The sequence below is a fragment of the Taudactylus pleione genome, unplaced genomic scaffold (genome assembly GCF_031769625.1).
Source record: "Taudactylus pleione unplaced genomic scaffold, aTauple2 ptg001408l, whole genome shotgun sequence".
NCBI classification, from domain to species: Eukaryota; Metazoa; Chordata; class Amphibia; order Anura; family Myobatrachidae; genus Taudactylus; species Taudactylus pleione.
In genome coordinates, this window is record NW_028285808.1 from 685458 (window position 1) to 707618 (window position 22161).

At 44.5% G+C, this 22161-nt stretch overlaps 1 protein-coding gene across 1 annotated transcript in view; it reads right to left on the minus strand.

Moving 5' to 3' along the window:
* Positions 1–368: 368 nt before the first annotated feature.
* MAN2B2 (mannosidase alpha class 2B member 2) overlaps positions 369–22161 on the minus strand; it is a 57388-nt gene continuing 35595 nt past the window's right edge. Inside the window, exons 14-19 of the mRNA XM_088463564.1 lie at positions 14231–14341; positions 12552–12744; positions 11098–11235; positions 9931–10040; positions 7612–7729; positions 369–1218 (exon numbers count right to left, since the gene is read on the minus strand). Of these exons, the coding sequence (XP_088319690.1) occupies positions 1130–1218; positions 7612–7729; positions 9931–10040; positions 11098–11235; positions 12552–12744; positions 14231–14341 (759 nt within the window). The 3' untranslated portion in view covers positions 369–1129. The remainder of the gene's footprint in view (positions 1219–7611; positions 7730–9930; positions 10041–11097; positions 11236–12551; positions 12745–14230; positions 14342–22161) is intronic.

The following is a 22161-nucleotide window of genomic DNA, read 5'->3' on the forward strand; positions in this document are numbered from 1 at the left end:
TTATTTATTTATTTTTAATTTTGTTTTCTGTTCCCTCCCTCCCCCTCATATAAGTTCCTCCTCATTCTACTCTCTACTAATTCCTTTTCTATTCCACTATACTCACATTTTAAATGGTTTTTGATTGTTAATTACTTATATATTCTGTGGCAAATGTCGTTACCTGTCTACAGTTGATATACGATTGAATAATTTTGTTCAACACGTCATTTATACAAATTACTGTGCCACCATTTACATTCAATAAACGAATACAAAAAAAAATGTATTACACTATGTTTTTTTTTCTGATTTTGTTTACATATTTGTACATGTTGGGAATCTGAGAGGAAAATTACCTTTTTTGAGGGAATAAGAAACACAGCGACTAAAAATAATCTGCATTTTATTATTCACATCTAGAAATTTCTTGATTTCGACCAGTGGATATAGATTCCTCATGTTTTCTGGCATTGGATACACGAATTCATAAATCAGTTGGAGCCACACAAATAAACAGCTCTGCCTGGATGATAAACAAGCTTTGGTGAAAAAACACAGAGGGAAGACAAACTAAGCAGTGTAAAAGTTGCAGGATGACATGTACAGGCCAATGAAAGGTACAGTTAGTGGTCTAATGGTGGGCAACACATTTACCTTTCATTGTATGCCATTCATCCTGTAGTGCTACAGGAACATTGTATGTATAATACAATAATGCCCAACCCCTGTATTTACAAATCTTTCCAAGAAGAATAAAAAAAAAATAATTGCAAAACTATATTTGCATTTAGCCAGAGGAACAAAATATATAGGTTTCGAAAGATAATACAAATCATATACAGGTCCAAAGGTCATGTAACACCAGCCGCTGAATAATTCCTCACTCAGAGCTCTTACCGTGCTGTCCAAGTGTATAGGGGAACAGGGAGGCACCTATCAATAAATGCTTGTGAGAAGAGTACTATTAAGGTCATTACAGTATGGATATGGTAAGAAAGGTGGGCAAGCCCAATGCAAGAAGACCTTCCTGTCTTACAGAAAGCGAGGCACGTATATACTTTCTAGATGAGGCACCTTCTGTAAATGTTGTCGGCAAAGGGCAGATGATTAATGATTCTGTTTTTATTGCAGGAGCTTTCAGTCATGGTTATTGAAAATACACAAATAAAGTTCTTATTTCCTTTGGTTTCACTGTGATCACAAAGCCTTCTATAGCCTTCATAGATTTCCTTGGATCTGCAAAATAAAAATGTATGTGATCAGCAGCATCATTCCCCTTAAAGAGCAAGTAGCCCAATACATGAGGCATTAAGGGTTAATTCCACTCAAAGCTGAATGTCCAGCCCCAAAAGTTTACTTGCAGTACCTGGGGTCTGGCGTTCAGGCCATCTAGTGCGTACCTCTACTGAAACAACAGGCCCCATTATTTGCAGGAGCACCGAGGGCAATGCTGAGATTTCTGGAGCATTCGCTTTCCTCCTGCTGACTTGATATTTTTGTAGACCGGCAGCAAGTTGTTCATAAACAACGGAGCCAGTTGGATGCTACATGAGAGATGGAAGCGGTGCCAGAAGAAAATTTGTTGGGTGCAACGAATGCCAGACATCAGGTAAGAAACTTTTGGACATTATTTTTTACTTTCACAATTCAGTTTTGGGTGAAATACTCTCTTTTGAGTGAAATTGACCTTGAAGATTATACCAGTGCCTGTGTACATTGCAAAGATACAGAACTGTATGGTTCATCTTTAATTAATATAACAGTGGTTCCCAAATCTGCAGGGGTGCCACATGTTGGTGGTCCAGTACTGAATCACATTATTTATGGTCCATGTGATACACAAAACCAGCACAGGTGGCTGCCAAGCATGAAATATGTGGGCAAACAGAATCACAACCCTGTCCTCCACCACGTAACTGACCCTAAGGGTGACATAGAAGCCCAATTTACTTAATTTAACTATTTTTGATTATTTTTTTCAATGAGAAACTTTTGGCCCATTTGGCAGATACTCTAGGGCGCCGTGATACAAGAAAGTTTGGGAACCACTGCAGTATGATATTCATTCTGTCCCATGCCTATCAGTGAGAACTGAATTCCAATGCTGTTTAGGTTGAATCACTCCAGAATGGCGAAAGGTTGCAGCAGCAACAACACCCAGTAGACTATAGCTACATAAATGCAATCAGAAAGCTTCAATCAAGCTCCGATACATGACCAGTGATGTTAATAAAATGTAATTTATGACAGTGCAAAAGCTCAGTGGACATACTGTTCTTTGACACCATGCACCAATCGGGTGCCTCTGTATGGTGAAGCACATAGATTCTGCCTCTCTGATACTGTAGTTTAATCGTCTGATAGTAAGAGCCTGGTGATTTAAAGGGGGTCTTAGCCAGAGTGAGGCACACCAATGCTCTTGTTTATGTACTCCTCCTGTGAAACAAAATATTGTTTTTGTATAGGTGTTATTTAACTGAGGTGAAGAAGGTACATTAATGAGAGGTTTCCTTTCATGCTGGGGCCACGTAACATTTTCCTCCCCACAAGGGATTCCGTAGTTACTTTCTACACATAAACATGACAGGGTTACTGAAGAGAAAACGCCCAGTACAGTTTTCTCTTCACATGTAGAGTACAGCTCGCTTAATAAATGTGGTCTACATCACATGTACGGAAAAAATATTTTCTCTTTCAGAAAAAGGTGATATTATGCTGAGATAGCTGGGTACCTCTGCTCACCAAAACCAACAGATTTCCTGTGGAACTGGTTCATATAACAGAAAGAAAAAAAGGCAGCACAGCTGTAGTTATGAGTTTATTCATTCACAGAAACGAAGCCAGAAAGAATCTGTACTCCATAATATGTGAAATTGTTGCAACACCCAATTCACTTTTGCTACATGGAGGGGAAAGAAGTTCAAATAATTTAAAGCAACGATCCCATGAGCTCTGTGTTTTATTAATGTAAAATGTCTTTTTTTTGTTTTTATTCTATTTTATGCTAATGATTTATAAATTCTATAACTTGTCCTAGAGTATCATGGCAACCACAGTCAAATGGCACATGAGGTAGTAAGCAGAGAGGCTTTAGAATACCCCTCTGAGCTCTATCTGTATTGTGACATCCGCCTCCTCCTTCTCCCAACTGCCATCACTTGACATACGAAAGCTGTGTGAGCTGGTGTCTGTGTAGCAGACTGACTGAATCTCTGTCTGGCAGCCATACTTGTTTTTCCTTCAGAGAGAATTTGAAAGCATATAATAATTTGCGGGAGGATAGCAAAGAAAATTCAGAAGAAGGCTTAAAAAGGAACTTGTTATTCAAGGAAAAATAAAATACAAAACCTTGTGCAGGGGATTGCTGCATTGCGTTATGCAATATATCCCCTGCCTTTCTATGTGCAAACTTTATCTACGCTATGACGCGCACTGAGATCACACCATGCAATCCTATGGACTCGCAGGTGCGAACGCAGTGCGCGTATACGCTCGCACGCCTCGCGCCATGTGTGGCGCAATTTGCCGCATATGCAGCAAAGATGCAAGAGGACACATCTTTATATATACACACACATATTAAACTTGTTGGAAGACTTGGAGTGCTGCTGTTTTTATATATACAGTCAGGTGCATAAATATTGGGACATTGACAGAATTTTCAGATTTTGGCCTCTATTCACCACCACAATGGCTTTGAAATAAAACAAACAAGATGTGATTTAACTGCAGACTTTCAGACTTAATTTGAGGGTAATTACATCCAAATCAGGTGAATGGTGTAGGAATTACAACAGTTTCTATATGTGCCTCCCACTTTTTAAGGGGCCAAAAGTAATGGGACAAACTAAACAATCCTAAATCTAACTTTCACTTTTTAATACTTTGTTGCAAATCCTTTGCAGGCAATTACAGCCTGAAGTCTGGAACACATAGACATCACCAGACGCTGGGTTTCATCCCTGGTGATGCTCTGCCATGCCTCTACTGCAAATGTCTTCAGTTTCTGCTTGTTCTTGGGGCATTTTCCCTTCAGTTTTGTCTTCATCAAGTGAAATGCATGCTCAATCGGATTCAGGTCAGGGGATTGACTTGGCCATTGCATAACATTCCACTTTTTAGCCTTAAAAAACTCTTTGGTTGCTTTTGCAGTATGCTTCGGGTCATTGTCCATCTGCACTGTGAAGAGCCGTCCAATGAGTTCTGAAGCATTTGACTGAATATGAGCATATAATATTGCCCGAAACACTTCAGAATTCATTCTGCTGCTTTTGTCAGCAGTCACATCATCAATAAACACAGGGGAACCAGTTCCATTGCCAGCCATACATGCCCACGCCATGACACTACCACCAGCATGCTTCAATGATGAGGTGGCATGTTTTGGATCATGAGCAGTTCCTTTCCTTCTCCATACTCTTCTCTTCCCATCACTCTGGTACAAGTTGATCTTTGTCTCATCTGTCTATAGGATGTTGTTCCAGAACTGTAATGGCTTTTTTAGATGTTGTTTGGCAAACTCGAATCTGGTCTTCCTGTTTTTGTGGCTCACCAATGGTTTGCATCTTGTGGTGAACTCTCTATAGTCACTCTTGTGAAGTCTTCTCTTGATTGTTGACTTTGACACATATACATCTACCTCCTGGAGAGTGTTCTTGATTTGGCCAACTGTTGTGAAGGGGTTTTTCTTCACAAGGGAAATAATTCTTTTGTCAGCCACCACAGTTGTTTTCCGTGGTCTTCCGGGTCTTTTGATGTTACTGAGCTCTCCGGTGCATTCTTTCTTTTTAAGAATGTTCCAAACAGTTGATTTGGCCACACCTAATGTTTTTGCCATCTCTCTGATGGGTTTGTTTTGATTTTTCAGCCTAATGATGGCTTGCTTCACTGATAGTGAGAGCTCTTTGGATCTCATATTGAGAGTTGACAGCAACTGATTCCAAATGCAAATGTCACACCTAGAATCAACTCCAGACCTTTTACCTGCTTAATTGATAATGAAATAACGAGGGAATAGCCCACACTTGTCCATGAAATAGCTTTTGAGTTGACAGTCCCATTACTTTTGGCCCCTTAAAAAGAGGGAGGCACATATAGAAACCGTTGTAATTCCTACACAGTTCACCCGATTTGGATGTAATTACACTCAAATTAAATCTGAAAGTCTGCAGTTAAAGCACATTGTTTGTTTCATTTGAAAACCATTGTGGTGGTGAATAGAGGCCAAAATCTGAAAATTCTGTCAATGTCCCAATATTTATGGACCTGACTAAATATATATATATATATATATATATCATACACACACACACTTATATATATATATATATATATATATACATACACACACACACACACACACACACACACACACACTAGAGGTGAACGGGTTCGGATTTCAGAGATACGAACCCACCCGAACTTAGGGGACCCGAGTCGACTCGGATTTTCCCGGCTAACTCTGATCAAAAAACGAGGCAAAACGTCATCATCCCGCTGTCAGATTCTCGCGGGTTTTGGACTCTATAAAGGTCCCACTATCGCCGCCATTTTTCATTCCAGCTGTGAAGAGGGAGGGAGCTGGGTGCGGTGCTGTGCATAGGGCTGGATACAGTTGTGTTGCTTAATGTCCATAGGGGCTGGCTGTTGTCCATGTAGGGTCTGGCTGACTGTTGTTGTGACTGAGGTTGCCCTGTCCATCCATAGGGGCTGGCTGCCTGTTGTCCATATATAGGGTCTGGCTGGCTGTTGTCCTGTCCACAGGGGCTGGCTGGCTGTTGTCCATAGGGGCTGGCTGTTCTGCTGTATTGTCCAGGGGGTGCTCTGTCCATAAGGGGTGCTCTTCACCCCCAGTGTGGCTTATTTTTTTTGGTGCGCATATTAGCCACACCTGTCATCAACGTAGGTGCGTAGGGGTCATGTGCTGCTGTCTGTCAAGGGGCTGCTGCCTCTTTCAGGGGTGCTCTTCACCCATCCCCGGTGTGAAAAAAACAAACAAAAAAAATTTTTGTGTGCATGTTAGCCTGCCACACACTACCAGTGTTCAAAAATAAAAAAATATTTTTTGTGTGTGTGTTAGCCACACTTATCAGCAACGTAGGTGCGCAGGGGTGCTGTGCTGCCTGTGTCTCATTTATTAAGGGGCTGCTGCCTCTTTCAGCGGTGCTCTTCATCCCCAGTGTGAAAGAAATATATATTTTTTTGTGTGTGGTTGTGTGCGTTAGCCGCAATTTAGCTGCGCTATAATTGCTTGGTGACACTGCTGTAAGACCGTAGTGAGTATGGAGGACAGTCACATGACAGGAGAGCAGGATCCACATCCCAGTCTTGTAGCTGTCGGCAGCAGTCATGATGACGATGCAAGGTAGTCAACGTCATCTATGAAGGCTGATGCACCAGGGCTTAAGTCAGGCCATGTAAAAAGATCAACAGTGACATTCAGCCAAGGGTTCTCAGCCCTCAAGGCTGCTTCATGGCCCAAAGGTCACCTGTCGTCACTCCTCACCAGCCCTCAAGGCTGTAAAAGCCACAACTTGCCAAGAGTTCCAGCCCTCAAGGCTGTTGCAGGACTGGTTCCTTCCTAATCATAGCTCTGTATTCCACTACTACTCAGCCCGGAGGCTGCATCAACAATTAATTATCATCTATCAATTCTTCAGCCAGTGGCTGTACCAATATCAACTATCAATTCTTAGTTCAGCCAGTGGCTGCACCAATTATCAACTCTTATTACTTCAGCCAGTGTCTGCGCCAATTATCAACTATCAATTCCTCCTTCAGTCAGTGACTGTATCAATTATCAACTATCAATTCTTCAATCCTCAAGGGGTACCCCAACCATCATCTTTGCACAGTCCCCAACTCTATTTATCACTCAGTTTTAAGCCAGCTAGCTGGATGCAACCTTTTGGCCCTTAACTAGATGAAAAAAAATCAATATTGTGAGCTGTGAGGTGGTCAAAACTGACTGGAAACGAGTGGAAATAAATGTTATAGAGGTTAATAATACTATAGGAACAAAAACGCTGTAATCATGATTTTTTTAAGAATAAAATCCAGATCCAAAACCGAAAAACAAAACACGGAGGTGAGGTTTTGCAAAACCAATCCAGATCTAAAACACGGGGGGGCGGCGCACACCTCTAATATATACACAAACATACACATACTTTGTGTACCAACTGCATATTGGCATTTCGCAAGTTCTGCATATCACCCATAAGGCAGCACATGGACAGCAGTAAAATATGCAGCACGGACAGGAAAATAATAACATCTTCACTACATTCATTTTTCACATTATTATCTATGTCAAGCATTTATCTGCTGTCTTCTTGGATATCACACATGGCAACTGATCCCCAGACACTGTAGTAATAACTGCAGCATATGTGATATGCTGCCATACACTGCTTTGCTAAGTAACCCTTTATTGCATTATACTGCTGCTCTATGATGCAAGGTTGTCATATCGCTTGTCTAAATAAAACAAACTTATTTAATAGCAAGGTACAAGTATTACAAATGCTTATCAATTAATCAGCAGTTCAGGAGGCTATCACTTCTTGTGGTCCATAATTAGGGAAGACAAATCACTATTCAATACAAATATTGAAGGTTTCTACCCACCGTTGTTCTTGGATCGAGCAGACTTCCATGTCCATCGTTCCATGGAGCCCAGGTCCCAGGTTCCGGTCAGAGAACGCTCAGTCACTACCGTCACAGTCCCGAGTCCTTTCAGGAGAGACTAACACAATAAAGTATTCAGTAGCTCATCTCCACAATGTCTCCTACTAATCAGTGCAGATATCACTGAAATGTTTCTAAATATATAACTATTTAAAAGGTTCTTTAAAAAAAAAAAAAAAATCTAAATTAATATACAGAAATCTAGAAGTTTTTTTTCTCTTTAAATAGCAAATCAAGTACTGTTTAATTGAGCATCTGCTTTTTGTTAGCTATAATCCTACAAATTATCTCCTTTTCAAAGAACTGTCTGGCAGGAACACAAATATGGCTGTCAGAAACAAAGCATGCCACGCCATGAAAGAGGGGGAGGAGAATCATTGTTTTGACGGGATCGCTGCTTCATATTCAAGTTAGTCAACAAATTGTACAATGTTTAAGCAGTTTCTGGGCCAGATTCAGAGGTAGACTCAGTGCCGACATTTGTGCAGTTGACAGATGATTTTTGTACCACGCATGCGTCCGAGCCACAACACACATGCGTCCCGGATGCCAGTGCACAGGGATGGATCACACAATTAAAAGCAGGGTTTGAAAATTTGGGTGGGCCTTCCCTGGAGGTAACAGGGGTGGCGAAGCTAACCCAGGCGTGTGTCTGGAAACGGCTGTGTTCAAAGTGGCACAGTCACACACCCAGGAAGCAATACTCAGCCAGAGAAACTGCACCTGCTGTAGGTCTGGTAAAAGTTTCGATGGTGTGTCTAAAGACACACATTGCCGGAAATCCTAAAAAGGCGCCATTAGCATAAAGACACGACTACGGCAAGAGACACAGCCTAGGCCCCCACAGCATCAGGTCCACAGTGCAAACCATCTCCAACACATTAAAGTTACAACTTAAACATTTTAGCTGTGTTTAAATGCAAATAGCGAATGGCAAACATCAAGTGAAAGCGAACCGCAGTGTTCAAGTTCAAATTTAAAAATGACAAATCTTTAAAATTAAAAAATATTATTTAAATAGTATTTACAAATATAATTACTTTAAAATACACATTTTTTTAATTTTTTTTTGTAAACATGCTCAAGGCCATCAAACCGGTGAAACGCGTTATAATATAAAACCAGTTCTAAACACCTGAGCATCTCAAATTATAACTTTATTGTAATAACGTAAAGATTCCTCGTAAAAAGGACGCCAGTAAAGTTACCTACAAACCTGATATTACCTACATGTCCCCATTGTAGCACATACACAGGTGAAGAAATGTGAGCTGAGGAAATGTAGGCTTATTTTAAAATGTTCTTTTAAATCACTCGGCGACCTATGTAGTGCATACATGTTTAGAACGTGTCACAGTCATAGTTGTAAGGAACAAATGTGATGCTTTTGTAAGTGACAGAACACTTCTACCACAGTCATTGTGATTATGGTGATCACCTCACTAACTACAGAAGTGACAGAGGATACTGTATGCTGGTGTTACATCTACAATACACATTGGTGACGCCCCCTGATCACACTGTTCTCAATATGATCAGTGGTGGGGACCACAAGTAGGGGGGTTTCAGAATACTTGATTTAGGGACAAAGCCAATAAAAACTGCCGCATTAAGCCTAAAACAGACACTTTTTGGGAGTTAAATTGTTTTACGTACTGTACATACGTACGGTTGAGTCCCAAAGTGTTGCTTAAATACACTACTAAGCTCAATCTTATTAAAGGTTCAAGTGTATTTTATACACTATAAAACAAAGTGTTACCTGCACTGAAGTTAGCTGCATTGATGTGTGTACATTCAGCACCGCGTTAAGTACGCAGCAAGATACGTTCGTTCATCAAAGAGACGGTAGTTCTCCATTTGGTCAATGCCACGGACTGCAAGTAACATTCTATTGTCTTACGTTTTCATGGTCGCCTAGTGTGCTGGAGCGCTTAGAATAAATACTGCACAGGGACGGACTGGGCCAGGGGGCAGATGCCCCCAGGGCTGAAGGTAAGGGTGTCACCTGCCAGGGGGCTTGGGGAACAGGGGAGGGTGTGATATTGTCAACTGTGAGGAAGCCTAGAGGAGGGGTAGTGAGGTGCGGGGAAGATGACAAACTCTTTTTGGGTACTTGATGCAATATGTACAAAGAATTCAGGTGGCCACAGCGATCAGGATAGATTTTTTGGTGTTTTGTAGATAGCACATATTCTTAATGCCTCACATTATGTCCTGTGAGCCAACACAGATGGCTCCATCTGTATGAGAACATACCTTGATATTTACAGTGGCAGGTTTGGAGAGGACAGGGTCTTCATCAGTCTCATAGAGGTGCTGGATCCTTAGCAGCACACGGTGAAAATCTGCACCACCCGGTCTTTTACCTGGAATTACCCTTATAAAAATCACTTATTTTCCTGACGAAAATGCAATCACCACGTCAAACTAATCTCCACTTGTCAGTGATTACTGAAGTCATTAGAGTTAGTGCAGTTATAATTACATTAACAACAACAAAGTCAAGGTAAGACATTTCAAATCCAGCTCCTAGTATTAACTCTTAAGCTGCCCATCCATTACACGATGCGGGGACGACGGCACGATTACGACGCCGTCGTCGTCTCTCACGGGGTGAAGTGCATACCCTGAACGTTCAGACGTTCAGTGTATGCAGATCAATCATCCCCGAACATGGCAACTTGACGGCGGTCGTCAGGTTGACCGTCATGTTCGGGTGATGTTTGATGTTAAAAACGACCAGCGGGCGCGCACATCGCTGGTCATTTTTTAACATTTTATTGCCCGATTAGCGGGCGAAAACCAAGCGATGGAGCGATAACGACCGTCGTTATCGCTCCTTCGCTAGGTTTAATCGCCTAGTGGATGGGCAGCATAAGTTCATCTGCTACTATCATATAAAAAGAATAATACTTCGTTAAGATTCTATAAAAGGTAGATTTACTAAAGTGTGTGTTTTTAGACGTGGAGACGTTGCCCATAGAAACCAGATTAGAGCTATTATCTACTAGAAAGTGCTAGATAAATGTTAAGTAGAATCTGATTGGTCGCTTTGGGCAACATCTCCACCTCTAAAAACCTGCATAGCATGTACTACTGCAGAATAGTCACACAGCATTTCCACCAAGGTAACATGAAATACAAGTCATTGAAGTTTCTTTAGCGATCAGCGTTTTTTTTGAGAGTTTTGCAGCGGGGTTTAAAGTGGCAACTTTTTTTTTTTATAATGCAATAGACGCCGCTTTAACTCTCACAGCAAGACTGACAATAATCAGTGATAGATAAATATAACATAGAAACCCTAACAGTGTGAATATCAAAAAACACACACATTAGCTTGGCATTACCCAACAAAACTACGAGATGGGAGGAATTGACTCAGTTATACTCAATTAAATGCCGTATTAAAAAGACTTCTCTTACCTCTGTGTACATTGTGCATATGTTCTGTGTGGTTTGCAGAATACCTCCAGCCTGGGATACTTAGGATCTGAAGGTGAAGATTGGGTGGTAAAGTAATGGGGACATCAGCCACCTTTTTAGATTTGGCTTTGCCATGTCCTGACAGACAATAATGAATATAAAACTCATTACATTAGGAATCTAGGTACAGGGTAAACAAAACAAGGAATAAAGGCACAGCAAGTTTTCTTATAAAGTATATAAGCCAACTGCTACAATAGGATATACAGGGCTTCATTTAACAATAAGTCATCACCACTCTTTCACTAGCTTCCTATGCTAATAGGGGTTAGGACAGCACTTTGATATTTAATAAACAATGGGAAATTATTACGCCAACTATAGATGGCATTAGCGCACAACCCCCATTCTCCTCTTTTATTTGATACCATGTATAAAGTACAACAGATAAAATGCATGGGTCAGACTCAGTGCTGGGATAATGAAGGGGTGGCTCTCACCTGGAAAATCAAAGCTGTAATAATATTGGGCCTTATTCACAGTTGTATACTGTTGCTGCCGCGGCTGAGGATGTGCGAAATGATGGTAATGGAACAGCCGCCGGGATTTGTACGGAAAAGCCCAGAGCTATCGCAGCTGTCCCGCAACTGCGTACACATACCCAGCATCGGACGCAGATCATGCAAACATCGACCTGAGCGAGTTTGTGGTCACTCAGAATGGACGCCCTAACTGAGGCGCCGGAGCCATATTTTCTGCATATGGGATCACAGATGCAGGATGTGACCACGTTTTCTGCGTACGGGATCACAGATGCAGGATGTGACCACGTTTTCTGCGTACGGGATCACAGATGCAGGATGTGACCACGTTTTCTGCGTACGGGATCACAGATGCAGGATGTGACCACGTTTTCTGCGTACGGGATCACAGATGCAGGATGTGACCACGTTTTCTGCGTACGGGATCACAGATGCAGGATGTGACCACGTTTTCTGCGTACGGGATCACAGATGCAGGATGTGACCACGTTTTCTGCGTACGGGATCACAGATGCAGGATGTGACCACGTTTTCTGCGTACGGGATCACAGATGCAGGATGTGACCACGTTTTCTGCGTACGGGATCACAGATGCAGGATGTGACCATGTTTTCTGCGTACGGGATCACAGATGCAGGATGTGACCATGTTTTCTGCGTACGGGATCACAGATGCAGGATGTGACCACGTTTTCTGCGTACAGGATCACAGATGCAGGATGTGACCATGTTTTCTGCATACGGGATCACAGATGCAGGATGTGACCACGTTTTCTGCGTACCGGATCACAGATGCAGGATGTGACCTGCCCCTGAAAGTGATGAGACTTGCAAAATCCAACACAGAGAACAAATGATTTCCTGTAATCTGCTATATTTCCCCTTTTGATTTATAGAAAGTGTAAGGAGTTACCAGTTAGCGGAGTAAACATCACCAGTGGTCTATGCTCTAGAGACAGCCCAAATCTCTGGTACAAAGAACCTGTGACCTCTTTGGATCCCATCATGAGCCAGGTGGTTGGACGGACAATGGAGGTATCGTTCAATGTAAGATTGTAGTTCAGGTCCCATTCCATGTTGTTCCATAGTCTTCTATGCAACATGAGCTAAGGAATAAGCATATTAACTGCAACAAAACTATACCTACTACTACTATTACTATTGCGGGCTATGTCATTAAAGATCAATCCTTTGTCCCTGCCCCATTCGCATCAGACATAGAGTCAGACATTGATTCCCTGTGACGATTTTGGCGCAATTCATTCAAGGTGTGTCGATTACAGTTTTCCAAAGTATGCCATGCTTACACCAATCCATTTCCTACTAATTACATGTTCCCTCCTTAGGATTTCTGCAGGACAATGGGATTAAAGTTTTAAATATATCTGTGAAATCATAAAAGTAGTCCCATTATCATATCCCCGCACTCTGGGCCTGATTCAGACCCGCTCGCTAGCGGGTCGATGATGGCCCAGTATGCACGCGAGGCGCGTGCGCGAGCCCCGGAGCTAGCGCAGAAAGCGCTAGCTCCGGGACTCACTACAAAAGGGGCGGCTGTCGATGTTGATCGACAGCTCGCCCCGTTTTGTAGGCGTGGCTTCACAAACGGAGGCGTTCCCAAGCAAACGCCTGCCATTTGTGGGCGGCCCCACTGACATCACCAGTGATGTCAGTGAGAGAGCTTCCAGCTCTATTTGAGCCAAAAGCTCTCTGGGGCTTGCGGCCACGAGACCCTACCACAAGGGTCTCGTCACAAGCCCGATGGTCACGATGGTCTTGACCATCACGACCATCATCATGGCCGCTCGCTATAGCTGTGGGTGGTCACCCACAGCTATGCGAGCGGCCAGGAGGCCACTCCTAAAAAAACCAGCGCCCGCCCTGATTCAGAACGAGCGCCTCTGAATCAGGCCCTCTGTCCATGCACTGGCTTTTTCTTATCATACCGGGACTCTATCCTGGCCACATTGGAGCCATCCAAGTGTAGAGTCCAGTGAGGGATTCCTTCATTATATCCCTGGCCGGCAAATCGTAGGACAACTGCTTTGGTAGTCAAGTGAGTTATGCTATCACCATGGGCATTTCAGGAGGAATTATAAAGCATGTTAAGAGATAACTCAGCAGGTTTTAGATCTAGAGAATCGAAGTTCCTGTCTGATTGATTAACATGAGATGAACAATACAAAGCAGATACAGTAGTTGTGACCCAGCAAAAGGCAGGGAGACTATGGCCTGGTGCTATCCATTCTTAGCGGTAGTGTGGGGACCATTAGACGGCTATACTGCCATTCTATGCCTTTTGCAAGTTTGAGTTGCGTGAGTGGGCTAAAAGCCAGTTAATATTATTTTATTGTTTGTGTTTGTCTTATATGTTAGCAGGCACTTTTATTACCGAGAGGGATTGTATTGTCAGTTGCTGGAAATTAAAATAAATGTGCTTTATTTTTCATAACACAATCCCACGGTGCACAACACAACTGATGGGAAATCAGTGAAATTCAGAATAGTCCCTGCCCTTTGAAATCATTACATCACCCACAATGCTTCAGCCAATTTTTTATTTTTTTTTATATCATCAAAGTCTTGCGATACCTCTATTTGACCACTGTCCTGACTGGAGACCCCATGTGATCGCTCAGCCAGAATGATGAGTCGTGACTGGTCATCTTCTATATAAGCTGTACGAACCATCGGGTAGTAGTTCTAAGAGAGGAAAACGCGTTAGCTATCATGGCTGACATGGTGTTAATGGAATTCGTATGGCCATTGCCGATGCTCTACAGGAAATCCTCAGAACACCTTTCACACATTATAGCTTAATCTACAATCCAAACAATACATAGCTATTAAATTAAACCTAGCCAATTACCGGGAGGACTAACCAATAAGATGACTTGGAATGACTGTAATCAATACAATACATAGGTTGATGTGACACAGATAGCTTTCCACATGGAAACAACACTGAATAGGACTCTACTGCTGCTGTTTAGGGCAGGTAGGCCTCAGGCATGATGTTTATCAATGTAGCTGTGGAAACTGATCTGGTCACCAAACACGTATGTCGGTGACTTACTATAGTCATCTAAAACCATAGGTTGAAAACATACCACAAGAACAATGACCATTTGTGAGCAGCAGACTTTCAATGCCAATGACGACTACAGAAGTCATATTAGGGGTGACCCTCAGGTCTAGCAGTGATTTCGGCGCAGGTTTCAGAAAACCATCATCTAAATCTAGCCTGTAACCAACAAATAAGCCACGTGTGCTCCTTAGTATGTACGGATGTTGAGGCCACCATACATGTCTTGGAAGACTCTTATATCCCGTAGCAGAATGCTTGCGGCTTTTCACTAACATAGTTATGGCGTTACTTAGCTACAGTATACACCATTGCGCATTTCCATTAACAAATGATAACCTGTATTTGGATATGGGCAATTCTGTGGCTTCCCTATGACCCTATGTTGGATAGAGTCACTCCAGAAGTAATAACAGGATTTTGGTACTTACCGATAAATCCCTTTCTCCGATTCCACAGGGGACACTGGAGATCAAGACAGTGGGCTATAGTCGGTGGTAGAGCATAGCCTGGCACTTTAAATAATTTAGAAGTGTGACTGTTTCCTCCCCCTCTATGCCCCATCAGCCCCAGTTTAAGAACTGAGCCCAAGAGGAGACGGAGGACAACAGAAAAAACGAGGAGAAGGAGAAGACCACAGAACAGAACAAGACCGACTGAAGGAGAACAGAGGAACCCACTGCAGGGAACACATGCAGTCACACAACCATACAAAACAAAACGGCAGGTACGCAGCGCTGGGCGGGTGTCCAGTGTCCCCTGTGGAATCGGAGAAAGGGATTTATCGGTAAGTACCAAAATCCTGTTTTCTCCTTCATCCACTAGGGGACACTGAAGATCAAGACAGTGGGGACGTCCCAAAGCCAACTTCCTGGGTGGGAAGCACGGAGAACTTGCTGACCCCTCGGCCAAACCGAAACAGGGACCGCTAAGAACAACAGGCCCAGCAGAGGATCAAGTGTCGTAGAGCACAGTAGACAAATACTACTTCTCAGAAGACAGTCACAGAAGAACTTCCACAACGTATGCACAGTAGAAGCCAAAAGGAACCAAACGGCTGGCGAGAAAACAACCACAATTGAGAAGAGGCTGAAAATAGACCAAACCAGACAGTTGGTAGCAGAGAGCCCCAACAAGAATCCATAGGAGAAGGGCAGAAAACGAGAAGAACTCGTGAACCTGCACAGGAAAGTGCAACAGCTGCAGACAGCAGAATCCCAGCACCACTGGTCATAATCGTATAGATAGAAGTATGACAATACCAATCAACAGATACAATGTTGATCCTGTCCACAGACTCCTAACAAAGAGTATGCCGGGAGGTCAAAGATAAGACCGAACAGTTGCCCTGAACGATCCTTGAGGTCCAACTACAACAAAGTTGTGAACCAGCGGAAAGGTTAGACCATAGACGTCTCCAACGAGTGGAGATCCCACGGGGCATGAGGCATAAGCGAATACGAGAGGAAGGTGACTACAATTCCTTTCAGAGGGTCAGACAGCAATACAACCCATACTGAAAACAGGGATAAAAAGACAACTTCCAACCTGATGGAAGTGCGTAGTCGGTACTAACTGCCGGCCCTGAACATAGTGTGAAAACAACCAGGAACTTAGCAGTAAAGGATCACGAATGTAACCCCACCCAGGGAGAGCTACCAATATAGGGAAGCATCCCACACAGCAAGGCCAGGGCAGCAGGACAACCATGAAAGTACCCGTCAGGTACCTATCAGTGTGATAAAAATCTCAAAAGATACTGAACAGGAAAACCCAACCAGGCTCCCTGCATGGAACATAGTGACTGTCACACTTATGTAAAGATGTGCACTAGCCCAGAGATGCACTTTGGTCCATAACCCCAACAGATTCTAGTACAATAGTGTCGCTAATCTCAATGTTCAAACTATGCACCCACACACCAGGGAAACAGAGCCAACTGATTAAAAGAGCAGAAGGCTGCTAGGACAGCAGCTAGGCTGCGTAAGGGAGATTAACGTTCTGTATATCAGGTTGCCTGAAATAGGAGCATCTTCTGAGGCATTAGTGAGGTAAGCTCTTACCTGTGAGCGACCAGAAGCCCTCTGGACGCTATGTAGAATGTCACTGACCTTTTTTATCACACAGCAACCCGCCACGTTAGGTATAGAGAGTAGCTTCAGTTGACCTAGACCAATGCTCCACAGCACGGACTTCAGTCTGGAGAAGTGCAGTAGAAATTAGTAAAATGTTAGTGGAGACAAGAACAGGACTCTAAACTGAGCCTATTCTGCGGGAGGCCCAAGGCCTCATGGTATGAATTGTACCTAAGCGCCCTTTTGAGACTCATTTTATTGAGATATGCGACAAAAATATGGAGTACCGGAATAGATACTGAGAAGGGTACTTGTAATTAAACATAGACTGCGTTGGTTATCCCAAGTAAGAAGGGATATATCAGTGGTGATAACCCCAGTTAGTGTTAAACAAAAAACAGGTTTTTCCCAATTATTCAGAAATATTAATACAAGTGCACCACTGTAGTTATAATGATAATGGGTCCCCCGAACGGGGCGCCATAGATATAGACTGAAGGGAACCGGACTATAAACCCCAGAGGGTGTAAGTACCTATCTTTATATACATGTGTGTACATACAAGAAGACTACAGGACATGTATAGGGTCCATACTGGAAGCAATGCCCAGGGAATTGTGACTATCACTATGTAAGCTGCAGAACATGACTCTAGTTTATAGAGCCACCATATAATAGGTATGGATATAGCCTACAGCTTCTGGTAAACCCAGATGGCTACGCATCCGTGGAATAATAGGTAAACCTAATGAATGTGGAAGTATAAACATAATATATACAGTCAGTCACACACACACAACCCAATACCTAGGGAGAGATAGTGTAAAGCGGAGTTATTGTACCAACTACCGCATCAGGAGCGTCCAGCCTCTAATCGCAGCACCTTTAATTATGCTAGTATGTTATGGTAAGGATAAAAAGCGATATCCACATATGCATACGTGTACCTACATCAGAGCCGGATTTAGACCTCATGGGGCCCTAGGCAAGATACCAGTTTGGGGCCCCCCTCCCTCAAACAAACCATAACACTATATGTGATTCATGCCCCTTGCATATTTTTTTGGTTTTTTCCTCCTTATATTTAACTTCTTAAAGCTTTTTAATGAAAATATTTCCACTATGTACAAAGGGGAACATACAGGGACAGTAATTGCGGTAACCGCTGTCCCTGCAAGTTATATCCCCAGCAAATTGCAGAAGTCTTTCACAAAAGTGAAAGACTTCTCCCGGAGAAGCTGGCACTGAGCATGCACACAGCGTCAGCTTCCAAAGCCGGCTGGGGGCTGCGGGGGAGAGATCTAAAGATCTCCTGCCCCTAACGCCTCCATAGGCTTACAGTAGTTTACACCATCTGATGGTGTAAACTAATAGGACTAAACTCTGAAAAGCTTCGCTTTTTGGAGTTTAGTACATAGGGGGTCAGTTCGTAGTCCCCATTGATAATAATGGGGACTGCGATCTGCAGCGCTAATTAGCACTACGCCGGAGATTTCTATGAGACATCCTGCATTGTGATTTATTACATATACTGTACTATACATGACTGGAGGGAGTGGCGGTAGGAGCAGGTGAGCCCCGGAGGTGTGAAGTGGTGAGAAAACAGGGCAGGGGGGAGAAGGGGTTGGATGTAGAGGAAGGTGAAGGAAGCTGGGCCAGAGGAAGGTGATGGGGGCTGGGGCAGAAAGTGACAGGGGCTGGAAGCAAAGGAAGGTGAAGGGGCAGAGGAAGATGAGGGAGGCTAGGAGCAGAGGAAGGTGATGGGGCAGAAGGTGACAGGGGCTGGAAGCAGAGGAAGGTGAGGGGGGTAGAAGGTGACAGGGGCTGGAAGCAGAGGAAGGTGATGGTTCCTGGTGACGGAAGAAGATGAAGAGGGCGGGGGGCATAGGAAGGCGATGGGGCTGGACACAGAAGGTGACGGGCTGGAAGCAGAGGAAGGTGAAGGGGCAGAGAAAGATGAGGGAGGCTGGGGCATAGGAAGGTGATGGGGGCTGGACGCAGAATGTGACAGGGGCTGGAAGCAGAGGAAGGTAATGGTGCCTGGGGACAGAGAAAGGTGATGGGATGTAACCCCGAAACGTTGATATTGTCAACGTTTCGGGGCTACATCCGTTCATCAGGATACACACATAGGGGGGGCAAAACATATTCTTTTACCTGGGCCACCACTCTCTGGTTCCACACTGGTTGTATAAATATAATACAATAATAGCGCCGCTCGTCTATCCCGGACCAAATTAGATAAAACAACTGATAGTAGTAATATGTTTAATAGAAGGACATAATATTCTAATTTACTGTATATAAGTCAATTCTGGATATATGACCAGGGTTAAGAAACATGAATAATTCAATAAAAACCAATGGTTAACCTGACATCACACACACCTAAGCTGTGAATATAACAGATCAATTACACTGTAAATTCTAAAGGTGCCCACACATATAGCGACATTTTACACGATCTGGCCGATTCTCACGAATCGTGGCGACAGATCGTGTAAAATATGGCCAAATTGTGAGGAAATCGTGAGTCCCCACTCACGATCACGATGCGCGTCCCCGCTGGTCGCACATCGCATCTTCAGATCTGCCGTGCAGTAGGGCTGATCTGACAATCTAGGACACGATGCACTGTGAAAGCCTGACTGCAGGAGAGATCGTTTGAAGATTGGACACCAAATCGTGTGCATATCGTGTGGAGATCATGTGCAGAGCTGCCGGGGAGAGTTTCAAGGGAAATCGTACACAAATCGTACACATCGGCTGATCGTGAGCACATCTGTATATGTGTGGGCACCTTAAGAGTGATGGCAATGTAGTATTGCTTATAGTTGCACACCACAATAAGTGCACAAATATTAACATATTAATATCCACACTGGTTGTGTGTGTGTGTGTATATATATATATATATATATATATATATATATATATATATATATATAACAAGAGATATGGTAAGAACTTACCTTTGTTATCTCTGTTTCTACGAAGTCCATAGGGTCCACAGGGTGACCTTGGGGTATAGCTGGATCCTGGATCCTCGGGCACCACGGAGTTAAAGCTTTTAGCTGCTCCCAGGATGCACTTGGGTCCAACCTCCCCTATACCCCGCCCCCGAGCCACAGGCACCTCAGTTGGTAAGCAGCCCAGGCCGGAGGAGGAGACGAAACAGAGAGAAGGAAGACTGGAACACACAAGAACCATACTCACAGAAATGGGAGACGGAAAACCGGTGACCAGTCACAGAGCCCATATGAAGCCAGGTGCGTCAGGGCGGGTGCCCTGTGGACCCTATGGACTTCGTAGAAACAGAGATAACAAAGGTAAGTTCTTACCATATCTCTTGTTTTCTACTTCAGGGTCCATAGGGGCCCACAGGGTGACCTTGGGGATGTCCCAAAGCAGTCCAACTAAGGGCGGGGACGCTCCTGTGCTGATAGGAGAACCCGGCGCCCAAAGGATGCATCCTGAGAGGCAAAGGTGTCAAACGCATAGAACCTCAAAAAGGTCTGAATGGAAGACCAGGTGGCCGCCTTACAGAGCTGAACAGCAGAGGCGCCACGGCTAGCAGCCCAAGAAGGGCCCACGGACCGAGTGGAATGAGCCTTAACAGAGGCTGGAACAGGTAAACCCTCCTGCATATAAGCCTCAATAATAACAGAACGAAGCCAACGGGCTAGAGTCTGTTTGTTGGCAGGCCAACCCCTCTTGTGAAAACCAAAGAGGATAAACAAAGAATCCGACTTCCTCACAGAACTAGTCCGGTCCACATAAACCTGGAGTGCCCTTACAACGTCTAAGGAAGTCTCCCCAGCCGAAAGATCAGGTGACTGAAAGGCTGGTACAACAATTTCCTGATTAATGTGGAACCTGGAAACCACCTTAGGCAGGAAATCAGGACGAGTGCGAAGCACCGCCCTGTCCTGATGAAAAATCAGAAAAGGGGGACGACAAGAAAGCGCCCCCAAATCTGAAACCCTCCTGGCAGAAGCAATTGCCAAGAGGAAAACAGTTTTAAAAGTTAGCCACTTGAGCTCCACTGACTCCAAGGGCTCAAAAGGAGGACCCTGTAAGGCCCTAAGAACCACCGCCAAATCCCACGGGGCCACAGGTGGCACAAAGGGAGGCTGGATTCTCAAAACACCCTGGAAAAAGGTGTGTACGTCCGGCATAGCAGCGATCCTGCGCTGGAACCACACCGACAGACCAGACACGTGTACCTTCAGTGAAGAAAGACGTAATCCTAAGTCCAAACCGGACTGAAGGAAAGCCAGAATACGCGAAACTCGGAACACCTGGGGATCATAGTTTCTGGCCTCGCACCACTGAAAGTAAGTGTGCCACACTCTGTGATAGATCCTCGCGGAAGCAGGCTTGCGCGCCCTCAGCATGGTGGTATTAACGGAGCTAGAAAAGCCCAGAGACCTCAGGACGGCTGTCTCAAGAGCCACGCCGTCAAAGATAGTCGACCCAGATCCGGGTGAAGACAGGGCCCCTGAGACAACAGGTCCCGCCGTTGAGGTAGGAGGTACGGAGCGTCGATGGACAGGCTCCGCAGATCGGAGTACCACGGCCTTCTGGGCCACGCTGGGGCCACCAGGATCAGTGTGCCTCCGTCCTGTTTGAACTTGCGCAGGACCCGAGGCAGCAGAGATATCGGAGGGAACAAGTAAGCCAGTTGAAACAGCCATTTCACCGACAGCGCGTCTATCAGACTTGCGCCTGCGTCCCTTGTCCTTGACCCGTACACAGGCAGCTTGTGATTGTAACGGGACGCCATCAGGTCCAGCTCTGGCAGCCCCCACTTGTCCACGAGTAGTTGGAATACCTCTGGATGAAGCGACCATTCCCCGGGATGCACATCGTAACGGCTGAGGAAGTATGCCTCCCAATTGTGGACTCCTGGGATGAAAACTGCCGAGAGAGCTGGAAGATAGCGCTCCGCCCAAGCCAGGACGCGGGACACCTCCGACATCGCAGCTCGACTGCGAGTCCCTCCCTGGTGATTGATGTACGCCACCGTGGTGGCGTTGTCTGACTGCACCTGAACGGCCCTTCCGTGAAGAGCCGGACGACTGCAGGGCTCTGTATACTGCCCGCAGTTCCAGGATGTTGATGGGAAGAATCGCTTCCTCCGCCAACCAACGACCCTGAAGTGACAAGGAGCCTGTCACCGCCCCCCAACCCCGGAGACTGGCATCTGTCGTGAGCAGAACCCATTCCGGGATCCAAAAGGGGCGCCCCTCCAGGAGATGCGCTGTCTGCAGCCACCAGGCTAGGGACAGACGCACCTCCGAGGACAACACCAGCATCTGAGAGCGGATCCTGTGTGGCAATCCGTTCCATTCTGAAAGAAT